Source organism: Chamaea fasciata, unplaced genomic scaffold (genome assembly GCF_029207755.1).
Source record: "Chamaea fasciata isolate MVZ Bird 193981 ecotype frontalis unplaced genomic scaffold, bChaFas1.0.hap1 SCAF_11, whole genome shotgun sequence".
Classification (NCBI taxonomy): Eukaryota; Metazoa; Chordata; class Aves; order Passeriformes; family Sylviidae; genus Chamaea; species Chamaea fasciata.
Genome location: NW_027094096.1, coordinates 21,651,868 through 21,665,140, shown reverse-complemented (window position 1 = coordinate 21,665,140; position 13,273 = coordinate 21,651,868). Strand labels below are relative to the sequence as shown.

The following is a 13,273-nucleotide window of genomic DNA, read 5'->3' as shown; positions in this document are numbered from 1 at the left end:
AAAGGCACACGTGGTTCTTTGTTCAGAACTTTACGGTGATTAAAATGAGCACACGAGTCCTGCTAAGTTAAAACGAGCCCCGCGGCCAGCACAGTGCACAGGAAACAGCTGGGGGAGAGGACGCTGGAAGGGATTTCCATAAAAGCCAATGATTCATGGAAATGTTCGGTGAGCGGGGTCAGCCTCGGGCTCCTGAGGAGCCGCTTCCGACCGAGGCGATTCCCGAGGCAGCCCCGCCCCGCTGGCATTCCCCAATTCCCGGTGCCCGCCCCGGAGCAGAACAAACTTCCCAAAATCCAGCCTGGGGTGGAGGGGGATGCTGCATCCCCAGTTCCTGCTGCCAGTGAAATGCTGAAAGTTCAGCTGCTCTGCTCTGGGTGTGGGGAAAGGATTCAGGAGAGGGCAATGCCCGTTCCAGGGGCTGGAGGGACAGGACACAGGGACAGAGGGCAGGGATGGATGGATGGATGGATGGATGGATGGATGGATGGATGGATGGATGGATGGATGGATGGCATTTTGGGAAGGAATTTTTCCCTGGGAGGAGGGTGGGCAGGCCCTGGCACAGGGTGCCCAGAGCAGCTGTGGCTGTCCCTGGATCCCTGGCAGTGTCCCAGGCCAGGCTGGACACTGGGGTTTGGAGCACCTGGGACAGTGGGAGGTGTCCCTGCCCATGGCAAGGGTGGCACTGGATGGGCTTTGAGATCCTTCCAACTCAGCCTAGCCTGTGATGATGACGGTGATGCTGAAGGACATTTATGACCCTCCAGCAGGAAGAAGAACCTGCTCCATTCCTTGGCTCTCCAGGCTCCTTTCCTCTGTGCCCACCTGATTTCTTCCAGGACTCTCCCTGGAGTTCAAAGCAGGTACTGCCAGCCAAGCATTACTCCCTGGAGTGCTGCCAGGCCAAACCACTTTCCACGTCCCATAAATCAGGAGATGGAAAATCCCCTTTGGGGCACTCGGTTCAGCTGCTCCTGCAGTGCAGGGCTGCTCCTGACAGGACATTTTCCGTGGATTTTTCCCACTCACTTTGAATGACTCAAGCACAGGGGCTCCAGCACTGCCCAGGGATCCTCCCTGGCTGCACAGCTCCAGGGGAGGGCATTCTCCTCTCTCTCACATTGGGACTTTCCTTTCCCAGATGTCCTTTCCCAGCCCTTCCCTCCCATCTGGACCCCCTGGGTTATTCCCTGTTATTCCCTGACCTTTCCCACCCTGTGCTCATTCCGTGCCTGGCAGCAGTGCCTGAGTCCTGCTGGTCCCACTGCAGGGAACAGAAGGGAAGGGCCTGGAAAAGTGACCTCAGAGACCCCCTGGGCAAACCCCCCTCAGTGGAGTCATCTCCATCCCCCTGAGAGGTCTGGTGGCACCTGTGCCCATCCCTTGGTCCCCTGGGAAGGAGCAGATCCCACCCTGAGCCCTGTCCCCACGGGAACAGCTCCCAGGGCAAAGCCAGATCCTCCATACAAATTATATTTATGTTAAAATTATATTCATTATAATTTATTAAGATTATTAAATTATATTAAAACTCCCTCAACATTAATCTCAGGCAGTGCCTCTTTTATTACCCCACCCAAATGAATTCTGTCCTGTGCTGTGAGGACGAAAGGCCTGGATCAGTGTTCCACACCATCCCAGCTGTTTGGGGTTTGTTCTTCCTTCAGCAGGACACTCTCAGCCACCTGTAACCACCAAGGACACAATCCAACATGGAATTTTCATGATGGAAATAAGGGCCTGTTTTAAATAACTAAAAATGCAGCTGGGGGGGGGGGGGGGTATCTGTGAAAGGAAATTTCCCCAGTTCCATTATCCTCCTCTTATTTTGCTATTGAAAATGCACAGTACAAAGCAAGACAGTCAGGTTTTTATTCTGATTAATACTTTTTTAATGATCTGTGGCATCAGTTTCTATTTCCATGCACTTTTAACGCAGCTTAGGAGCTAAGATGCTTTTTTCCTGCAGTCCAATTTCTTCTTTTGTAGAAAAGCTCCATCGACAAGGCACAGTCGGGATCCCAGATCCTACACACACCTCAGAGCAAGGTCTAGTGATCATCCCAGCTTTGGTTTGTGATATCCCAGTGGGAATGAAGTGATATCCATGGCAAGCTGTGCTGAACGAGCAGGAGCAGCAGGACCAGACAGGGGCTGGACTCTCCATCATATTATCCGTGGAGAATATTACATTTTGGGCAACTTCAGGTGGGAAAAGGATGAGCCACAGAGTGAGATTCCTCTTGTGCTGTCCCCTGTCACCCGGGGCAGGGATGGAGGTGAGGAGGGGTTTGGCCACACCAGGGATCGTGTCTGGGGCTCTCACAGAGCCCCATTTCCCTGCCTGCCACAGGGGATTGATCCTCTCTGGGAAGGCTCAGGGCTGTAGGAGCTCCCTCCAGAGCAGGCACCACCCCCAGCTCTGCCCGGGGCAATCTGAAGCCTTTTCGCCTGCACCGGCAGATGTTTTCTCCAAGGGAAGGGCTGGAATGCTGCCCACAGGGCCAGGTTTGTTCCAGGCCTGGAGCTTCGTTTGGCTTTGCCTCGTGCCACGAGTCCTGGAGTGCAAGGTCCTACAAGAACTTCCTGCCGGAAGTTTGATTTCCTAAAATTTCAGGGCTGGAATGAGGTGTCCACGTCCTCCGTGGCACTTTGTGCTGCTGCCTTTCATCCCACCATGGAAAACACTTGGTAAACTTTCCTTGACATGGTGAGATCCGTGAAATTGTTTTCAAAGCCAGTAAAAAAAAAAAAGGGTCCCTGACATTTCCATATTTTGTTTATTGCTTAGCAGCAGGAGCTCCGGGCTCTGGGAGGGAGGGGGAGAAGGGAAATATTTGTTCTGGGCTTGGTTTGGATCCAGGACCTGGCCACTCCCTCATGCCAGAGCCATGATCCCGTTCCTGCTCCCGTTATTTTACGTGCTGTTCCTCCCTGGCCACACTCCCCCTACACTCCAGCTGCTGCTCCAGGACACAAACAAGGGGAGAAGAGCCCAGAGTTGAAATGATGGAATCATGGAATCACAGACTGCTTGGGGTTGGAAGGGACCTCAAAGCTCCTCCAGTTCCACCTTCCCTGTCCCAGGCTGCTTCAAGCCCCATCATCCACCCTGGATCCTGTGATGAAGGGACCTTTAAGGTCCCTTCCAACCCAAAACCTGGATCCCAAACCTTCTGGGATCCAGCGTTTCTCTGATTTCAGTCCCAGTCATCGAAGATGCGCTGCTCTTTGTGCTCCTCTTGGACAGACTCTTTTTACTTTTGAAATGCATTCAGCATTTAATTACACCATGAATAAATTAACGGGCGGATAAAAGTTATCCCACCAAAAAATAAATAAAAAATTTAACTAGGATTTAAATAGTAGCAATGGATGAGCTCGGGGTTGCAGGCAGGCGTTCCTTTGGAGGCTGGAATGGTTTCCGTGTCACAGCTGGCTCGGCCGGCGCCTCATCCCGGCCAGGACGCGGCCGCGGGGCTCGCTCGGCGGGGCCGCCCTTCCCTTGGCCGGGCCGGCATCCAGGGAGCCGGGGCCGCTGTCGCCGCCGTGCCGGCCCGAGCCGGGGCCCCGGGCGGCCCTGGCCGTGCCCAGGTGCCCGGAGAGGCGGAGATCGCCGGCGGGGAGCGAGCGCGGCGAGGCCGGCAGGGTCCCGCTGAGCCTCCGCAGCTCCAGCACCTGCTCCCGGGCCCGGCCCAGCGCCGCCGTCAGCTCGAAACGCTCCTCGCACTCCCGGCGCACCGTGTCCTGCAGCAGGGAGTTCTGCGAAGAGAAATACCGGGAATGAGCCACCCATCACACCTGGACTGTCCCTGCACAGGGAATTCTGCAAAGAGAAATACCGGGAATGAGCCACCCATCACACCTGGACTGTCCCTGCACAGGGAATTCTGCAAAGAGAAATACCGGGAATGAGCCACCCATCACACCTGGACTGTCCCTGCACAGGGAATTCTGCAAAGAGAAATACCGGGAATGAGCCACCCATCACACCTGGACTGTCCCTGCACAGGGAATTCTGCAAAGAGAAATACCGGGAATGAGCCACCCATCACACCTGGACTGTCCCTGCACAGGGAATTCTGCTGCATCCGTCACACCTGGACACTCCTGGGACAGGAATCTGCCCTTTATCGTCCTTCTGTTCCCAGCGGAAATCCCAGGGAAGTGCTCAGAAGGCGTTCCTGCTCTCCTGCCCAGCTGGGAGAACTGGGAATGCTGCTCTTGGGAAGGACAGGCAGCAATGGACAGAGGGGCAGGGACACCAAGGGGGGTTAATGTCCCTGTAACCCTCTGCAGAGGGAGAGCACAACCTGCCTGGAGTCATGGAGCCAGGGATGGACAAAGGTATGGAATCAAGTATGGAACCAGGTATGGCACCAGGAATGGAACGAGGTATGGAACCAGGTGGGGAACCAGGTGTGGAATCAGCTATGGAACCAGCTATGGAATCAGGTATGGAAACAGGGGTGGAACCAGGGATGGAACCAGATATGGAATCAGCTATGGAACCAGAGACGGAATCAGGTATGGAATCAAGTACAGAACCAGAGATGGAACCAGGTGTGGAACCAGGGATGGAATCATGGGATCCCTCCTGGAAGGTCAGGCAGTCCCCCCGCTGTCCCAGCACTGCCAAGGCTCCTCCATCCCATGTCTCCATCCCTGGGCACAACCTCACTGGAATTCCACTCACACCTTTCCCAACCATTCCAAGAAATAAATCGGTACCAACCCCAGCACTAACTTATTTGGAAGAGTTTTATTTTCCCTCTTGACCAATTCTCTTTCCTGCCACTGAATTGCTTTGGACATTCCAGCCTAATCTTATCTGCAGTCCCTGACTCCACATTTCCCATGGAGCAGCTCTCCCCTCCCTTCCCATCATATTCCAAGCATTCAGCAAATGTTTGTGGTCAGAATATCCATCAGTTGAATTTCTCTTTGCATTTAATTAATTTTGATGCATTCCCGAGTTAGGGAACGTGGCTGCACTGGTGGGAGCTGGGACAGCAGTTCAAGGAATGAGAAATATCCGTGTCTTCTACTCTAAAAACTGGGAATTCATTTCTGTTTACTCATGTTTGGGGAGCTGGACATGAGGCTCCAGACTAAGAAAGGCCTTGCAGGACCTGAAAAATAGATATATTTTCCTATAAAACACTAATATAAGCACTTGCTGAATTAAAACTTCACACCTTTTGTGATCTGCCTTATATAGGAACTTTTGATGGATTTGTTTGAGAAATCTTTGCATTTCAGTGGATTTTCTGGTCTGAAACACAGACCTTTGAATGATTTTAGAAATCACGTGTCTCCAAGTAAAAACAACCAGGCATTTCCTGGGCCCTGTTCCTACCTCCTCTTGAACTTGACTCAAACTGTGAATCAGCTGTGTCTTCTCCTGGGTTAATTTTTCCAGTTCATCTGACTTGTGCTTAATTTCTTTCCTCAGCTTATCCAGGAATGATTCATTGTTGCTCTTTTCCATGGTCAGCTGGAACTCAAGTTCACTGATGAGCCTTTTAAGGCTCTGGATTTCTTTTTCCTTGTCCCCATCCTTCTCTGCCAGTTTCATTTGGGCATCTTGGAGTTTCTTCTCCAGAATTTCCGTCTCCATCCTCAAGCTCTTGGTGGCACTGGATATTAAACCTGGGATCTGGGAGAGATCAGACAGGAATTAATCTCCCCTCAGTACCTCTAAATTTGGAGAATTAATAGCAGACAAATGTTGAGGGATAAAAAAACCCAACAAATTTGAACTTGCAGGTCCTCAGAGAGAAAAAAAAAAAAGTTCTGAATTTACATAATTCCCTCAGAGGACACCAGAGAGCTGTAAATTAATCACCACTCACTGAGAACACAGAGATTAATTAGTGCGTTCAAGATCAAACAGAGACATTGAGGTAAAAAAGGAAAAAATTTAACTTCAAGTTAAATTTACTGCAAGCCAATGTTTCCTCAGGGTTTAAAAATCGTGGTTAAATATTTGCCAAGTGAACAAAGCCAAGCTTATTTTCAGCTCTAAATCACAGTGTCCCAGATTTTAAATAACAATATAACCTCATCACACCCCGTTTCATTTTTCCAGATTTCTCTGATTTTCTCAGGAATTGTGTCAAACCTATTGAAAACTCAGGTCCCAGGTACAATTTCTCAATTTCTATATAAAATTTGAATAAAAGCCCAACTCCCTGTGGTGCCAGCACCAGTCCAGCCCAGCAGCCTTTACTGGGAACCCACCCTGGAGCTGCTGGGTTCCCTTGGGAAGGGAAAAAAATATGGGTGGGATTGTGGCACCTCATCATAGCCTGGAACAGTCCCAAGCTTTTTTTAAAAAAATGATGATGTCAGATTAAATATAATTAACAACTCTGGGCACATAGATGGATGGAGTTCTGGTGGTGAAAACAGGAGATGAGAAAGAACTTCCATACCAATTAACTTGAACTGCTGTAGTTGTTTTCAGCCTGTTCCATAAAAAAAAAAAAAATTAAATAGAATTTTTATAACAAGACTGGGGAAAAGTCGTGTTGAGGATGACACAGAGAAGGTTTTATTCCCTCACATTCCCATTTTTTTTACAGTTTTCTGTGATCTCCTGCCACAGGTTTTCTCTCGAGCATTGCACACCTTCTGCTGGAGCTCCTCGTGTTCTCTCTGGTATTTTGAGATCAGCTCCTGCTGTTTTTGTCTCTCCAGGTCCAGTTCCACTCTGGCCTCTTCCCTGACCTTCAGAATTGCTTCTTTGTGCCGAGCCTCCCCTTTGGCCAGGTCCATCTCCAGCTGGGGGACAAGAGTGGCATTGTCACCCTGGGATGGGAATAGGACCCTAAATCCCATCCCATTCCCACACCTGCCATGGGCAGGGACCTTCCACTGTCCCAGGATCCTCCAAACCTGGCCTTGGGCACTTCCAGGGATCCATGGGCAGCCACAGCTGCTCTGGGAATTCTTTCCCAGAATCCCATCCATCCCTGCCCTCCCTGTGTCCTGTCCCTCCAGCCCTTGTCCCTCTCCAACTCTCCTGGAGCCCCTTCAGACACTGGAAGATCACAATAAGCTTTTTTGACCCTTTCTGAGATTGTTTTGGGCTGCTGAGCCAAGTTTTGGGGCCTTGCTGTGGCTGCATTTTAATGGCTGTGATACCAAAGGTAAAATTGCTCCTTCTGCCTCCCACCAATCTTTTTCTTTTTCTCATCTCAGGTTGAAAACCCTCTGTGATTACGGAGCCAGTGTGATCCCCTTCCCAAATTACATCCTGTGACAGGGAGGTGAGGGGGTTTCCAGAGAAATGTGACTGATCCTAATTGCTACCAGTCCCCAAGTTTTCCTGGGACTAAATAAAGCTTTCAGAACTGAACTGAAACAAAAAATACAGTCATCTCAGTCCCCAATTACGTGAGACTTAGATAAATCACAGTTACTGTTCAACTCTGCTTTTAAATTTTCCTTCAGAGGTATATACACTTATCTTAATTTCTTATTCTTTTTAATGTATGTATTTATTCTTTTTAATGCATAAACATATTTTTTTATTTCTTATTCTTTTTAATATATTAATGTATCTTTTATTTTTTATTCAGTTCAGGGTTTTTTGGTGCTCACGGGCAAAAGCTGTAGATGGAAACATGGTGGGCATGGTGACAATTGTTTATGGGAAACAGCTTCCCAAATCCCACTGTGAGAGTCTGGCAGGAGAATTCCTTGGACAAAGGAATTATGGACAAGCTGTGGCTGTCCCTGGATCCCTGGCAGTGTCCCAGGCCAGGCTGGGCAGGGTTTGGAGCACCTGGGACAGTGGGAGGTGTCCCTGCCATGGCTGGGGTGGCACTGGATGGGCTTTAAGGTCCTTCCAACCCAAACCATTCTGGGATCCTGTGATTCCATGAACTTCAGCCAACATTAAATGTGCTTTTGGAAATAGGAGGCTCCCCAAAACAAACCCTTCCCTGTGAATTTAGGAGTTGGTGGCCCCAGCAGACCCAGAGATCAAAGGCAAACACGATTTGTGTGCTCCTGACAGAATTTTTGGCTGGGTAGCTTCCAAACCATTCTGTGTATGATGCCGTGACTCCAGCACATGTGGCCCTGCAGGAGATCATTCCCAGCTTTCCTGGGCCCTTTGGGAAGGTGCCACCCCCCCAAAGCAGAGCCCCAGAGTCACCTTGTCCCTCCAGGAGTCCTCGCTCCGCACCTTCTGCCTCAGCGCCTCCTGCAGCTGCTCCGTCCTGCTCTGCTGGGACACCAGCAGCACCTCCCTAGAAACACAGAAATTCCCTGGAAACCTGGCCTGAATTAGACCCTGCCCTCACTGCTGCAGGAATTCCCTGTCCTTGCAGTGAAATCCTGCTCATCCTCGCCCCAGCAATCACCACTCAGAATCTCCACCATACCCTGCCTCCTGAATTTCATGTTTTAAAGAAAATAATACAGGACTTGATCTTCCACTTCAAATGGTATTTTAATATTTCTTTGATGTTTTCAAGACAGATTTCAAAAGAACCCAGAGAAACTTAAAATGTTCCAACCAGAACTTGTATTTCATGACCTTGGACTATCAGGATCGTTAATTTAAAAATTGTAATGGGTTTGGAAAGAAAACCACTGAGTGCTTTCTGTCCTTCAAGGTACTGTTTGTTATGTGGGGATTGTTGGGCAAAACTCCTGGAGAGGTTAAATTCCTGTCATTGATGTTGTTAACAACTTGTGCACCTCAGAAATGCCTCAGCATTCCCCCAGCCAGGGGCTTGGACAGGATCTGGTACTTGGGGAGGTGTGAGAGCAACTTCCCACCAGTTCAGGCTGGCTCTGAAGGGTCTCAGCTGTGAACAAAGCTGCCCTTGTCCCTGGGATTGCTTTGGAGATGTGGAAAATAAAGCCCTGGGCTTCTGAGGGTTGTTTTCCCTGGAATGGGATCAAGTTTGAATGCCTTTGCTTTGGACTCACTCAACCTGAGTTCATATTTTTTTAATTACCTGCAGGAGAATCTCCATCTCCAGTTTTACTCCTGACAGCCACAGGTTTGTTTTCAGCATTTAAAAGTGCCACGAGGCACCAATTGTTCTGCATTTCAGGGGGTTGATTATTCCCTGCACCTTTAGCACAAAGAGTGGCTGCAAAAATGAGGATTTGGGGCTCAGATAAAACCCAAGCTAAAGCCCTGCAGTCCAAGCACAACTTTTCCACTCCTATTTTTTTATAGAATTTTTTTCTCTTCCATCCAAGTTTTGCCTATCTTGTAAGAATTTTAAAAAACAATCCAATGACCTCCAAAATCTGCAGGATTTTCAGGAGCACCAGAAAATCAGGTGTCCAGCTCAGCTTCCTTTACCTTTCCTGTTTCAGCATCAGCACCTCCTGCTCTGTCTGGCTCAGGAGAGCTTTAAGGGTTTCCAGCTCACTCTCTGATCTCCCAGTTCTTCTTTTCAGATCTTCTTCTTTCCTTTCTTTCTCTGCCACTTCCTCCTGTAAATGTTTGCAGACTTGTTGGCAAATGAGAAGGGATTCCTCCTTTTCCTTCAGCTCTTTGGTGAGTCTACAGATGAAATAAAGAAGTAGCAGAGTTGTAGTTACTATATTCTTATTTACAGACAGAAATAATAACGCCTGGGAAATCAAATATTGGTCAAAACTCCATGTGTTCTTTATGAAGTTAATTCTACTGACTTGACAGGAGAAATTTTTAAAATGTATTTCTTCAAAACTGCATTGAAATTATAAAATGTTTGCTGCCATTGCTCAAAAATATGAAATATCGTTTCAGCATTTACCTGGACTCAACAATTCCATTTTCATATTTGATCTTTTTCAGTTCATTTTGACAGACATCAAGTTCTGTTGACTTCACCCTAAAAAACATTGGGGAAAAAAAAAAAAAGGGGTTTTATCCAAAGAAATTAGCATTTACTCCTGCAGCAGCCTAGACATCATTTCTGGGTGCATTTTCCTCCTTGCATTTTCCATTTCAGGTAAAAGGCCCCAAACAGAAAATTCTGTCAGCAAAGGTTGTGAATAATTGGAAATTACACTTCCAGTGCCATCTCAGCCTGACCTGGCTCACAAATGTTGCAAACAAGAAGTGAGGTCTTGCGACACTGATGACAGTTTTGAGTTAAAAAAAAATGAATAAAATGGAACAAATCCCAAATTTGTAGGTAAAAGGGCTGGAAACTTTGCAGGTTTCGTGTCATTATGTCACCGTCGCACCAATTAATAACCATGGTTAAGGTCCATATTTACATTTAAACAGATGTAGAATATGTTGTTTTATTAAATTGTGCCCATGTTAGTCTGAAATGTTAATTGACACTTGGAAAGTCCTCAGTGTTTATTTGAGTGTGCTCATGACATCTTTGTTTCCCACTCAGTCCTTACATTATCACTGAAGGACTTTGTTGCTAAGCATCCCAAATATTTGCAACTGATCAGACCCCCTGAATGAAGGAACTGAAAGCAGAAAGTGCAGAGCAGAGCAGCACAAATCCTTCGCTGAAATTCCAGGGAAAAACGGGGGAAGAGTGATGATGGATGGTCATGAGCCTGGCACTGCCAGCTCCTGACTCCTGAGCTTCGCTTTTGGAGCTCCACAAACACAATTTGTGCCTTATCAGCATCCTCCGGCCCTTCCCTCTGAATTCTCCTGGAGATGATGTCCCCAGGCTGCTCCAGTGCCCACTGGGGATTTCAGCTCTCAGCTGGAGGATTTTAATATTTGGGTGGTGTTGGGGTGTCAGGTTCCTGCTGTGGGAGAGTTTTGGAAACGGGAGAAAATCCTGGAATGCTTTGGGTTGGAAAGGACCCTAAAGCCCATCTTGTTCTTCCCACAGACCAGGTGGTTCCAAGCCCCAGTGTCCAGCCTGGCCTTGGGCACTGCCAGGGATCCAGGGGCAGCCACAATTTCCCTGAAAAACCTGTGCCAGGGCCTCCCCACCCTCCCAGGGAACAATTCCTTCCCAGTATCCCACCTAACCCTGCCCTCTGGCAGTGGGAAGCCATTCCCCCTTGCTCTATCACTTTAGATTCCTTCCCACACACATTTTTAGTCCTGAAGTCAGGTGGATTTCCCAAAATGCATCCTACACCTGTGTGTTAGGTGAGGCACATGATCAGGCTCTTTATCCCTCCTCTGCAGTTCCATGCATCCCTGCTGGAGGAAGGAACCCTGCTCCCACAGCCAGGAAAGTGCTTAGAAATCATTATATGAAGATAAAAAAGTTCCTCTCTTGGTCAAAACCTTCTCAGAGCATTGGGACAAGCAGCATTTGCTGGGGGGGAAAAAAAAAAAAAGTGGTTTATGTTCTTTATGTGCAGTGGGAAGCAAGCAAGGAATGGGAATCTTACAGTAACAACTTCTTGTAGTGGTCCATCTCTGCTGTCACCTTCTGCAGCTGCAGGCCAGCTGTCTCCACCTGATTTGTTAAATCTGAAAGCAAAAACACCAGGTTGTGTGTCTCTGTTCATGTTAAATTAACTCACTTTGGTGGTTTGTTTCCAGGTCGGACCTGCAGCTCCTCGCTCCCACCTCGGGCAGAGCAGTGCACAGGAGCAGAGAGTCCTCAGAGCAAAAAGCTGGGGTTTGTTTTTCTCTTTGGGGTTTTTTATCCCACCAGAAAACACCAAAGTCAACTACACTGAAACATGAAATGCTTTAAATCAGATTGTTTGTACATAAAGCTGAGAGCAAACATGTGGCAGGAAGGTGAACCCAAAACTCACCTGGAATTTACTTCACCTGAAACCCTGGCAGTAATTTAATGGAGTTGTGTACTTGTTTTCCTCTAAATGTTATCTTCCAGAACACATCACCTCAGCTCAAATCAGCCACTGCCTTTTCCCCAAAACAATCCCTGTTCTTTTAGTTAAATTACCTCATTTGGTTTTGTGTGCCTTAGTGTCATCCTTTTCTATGCTTTTAAATCCTAAGAACAGCCACGACTTGCAGATGTGAAACCCTTTAAACTGAAGCACCAGCACGTGGCTTAATCTGATTTTTATCTCCATGAACACATCACAGAATCATGGAATGGCTTGGCTTGGGAGGGACCTTAAAGCTCATCCAGTCCCAGCTCCCTTCCCCTGTCCCAGGTTGCTCCAAGCCCCATCCAAGTTGGCCTGGAACACTCAAGGGATGGGGCAGCACCTTGGGCATCTCTAAATATGCTCATGAACAAGAGCTGCCTTTCCAAAAAGCCTAAGAATGATTTGAAATCAAAGTTTCTAAGAAAAGGACAGCACCACAAACTACATGGAAAAAAAATTCCAATGACAAATCATTGCAACAGATCTGGAAGTAAAAGAAAAACCAAGATTATTCCGCAGAAAGCAACCGCAGCCAAAGTGAGGTGACTTTGTCTCTGAAGGGAACAGCTCCAAAGACAGTCCTTCAAAGTTCTCTGCTGTATCTTCCCAGAAGCCAAATCTGTCATTCCTGATCTTAAATTTATCATTTCAGCCCAATTCCCTGAATTTCTGTAGCTTTTCCCACATGTCTCTTTCAGTCATTTCCAGCAATGATGATGGATGATCCCGGTGCGGGATTTCCTGCCAGCCACACCTTGTCTTGGTAAATCCTACAAGCGGAAGAGTCCTCTCTTTTCAGTAAAGGGAAAAGGAAAGTTGTTCATTAGACTACAAAAAAAAAAAAAAAGAAATCAGGGAGAGAATTATGTAGGGTAAAACACACAGGACCTGTCAGATCCATTCCCAAACTACCAGCATTTATAAAGAGCTTTTTGAAGAGAAAAGTAAAATTTCTTGGACTCGACTAAACCCTTGGAAAAAAAATCATGGAAGTTAATTGCAGCAGCACCTTCTCCACCACCTAACCAATCAATTTTGTGTGAGCACCCGTGGTACCAACCCTCAGGTGTCACTGCCGTGGCTGGAAGCTGCACTGAGGGGAGCAGAGCTCCCACCTGTGACAATTGGTGACACCTTCTCTTGTCCCTGAGCCAGCAGCGGTGGCCAAGAACCCTCTGGCCACATCAGGCCACCTGCAGTCCCTGGGTGTTCCTCAGCAATTCACTGTCCTGCACTTTCCCAAAGCTAAATCCAGCGTTCATTTCCTGGCAGTGCCTGTCAGAATTCCTACAGAAAAGGGAGCAGCTTTGGCTTCAGCTGCCCAGCAGATGTGAGGCAGAGCACTGGGCAGCAGCCAGCCCTGACAGCAGGAACGTGACTCCGTGAGAACAGATTAAACCCAGAGCAGCGTGGATGGACACCAGGAAGGGCAGAACCCTCTGCCCATCCTCACAGGCTGCTGTGGAGA

At 48.0% G+C, this 13,273-nt stretch overlaps 1 protein-coding gene across 1 annotated transcript in view; it reads right to left on the bottom strand.

The window, feature by feature from the left end:
- Positions 1-1,888: 1,888 nt before the first annotated feature.
- The window catches only part of LEKR1 (leucine, glutamate and lysine rich 1), a 33,309-nt gene continuing 21,924 nt past the window's right edge, over positions 1,889-13,273 (bottom strand). Inside the window, exons 6-12 of the mRNA XM_066193644.1 lie at positions 11,347-11,428; positions 9,777-9,854; positions 9,338-9,541; positions 8,171-8,264; positions 6,637-6,789; positions 5,363-5,662; positions 1,889-3,765 (exon numbers count right to left, since the gene is read on the bottom strand). Coding sequence (XP_066049741.1) covers positions 3,433-3,765; positions 5,363-5,662; positions 6,637-6,789; positions 8,171-8,264; positions 9,338-9,541; positions 9,777-9,854; positions 11,347-11,428 — 1,244 coding nt within the window. The 3' untranslated portion in view covers positions 1,889-3,432. The remainder of the gene's footprint in view (positions 3,766-5,362; positions 5,663-6,636; positions 6,790-8,170; positions 8,265-9,337; positions 9,542-9,776; positions 9,855-11,346; positions 11,429-13,273) is intronic.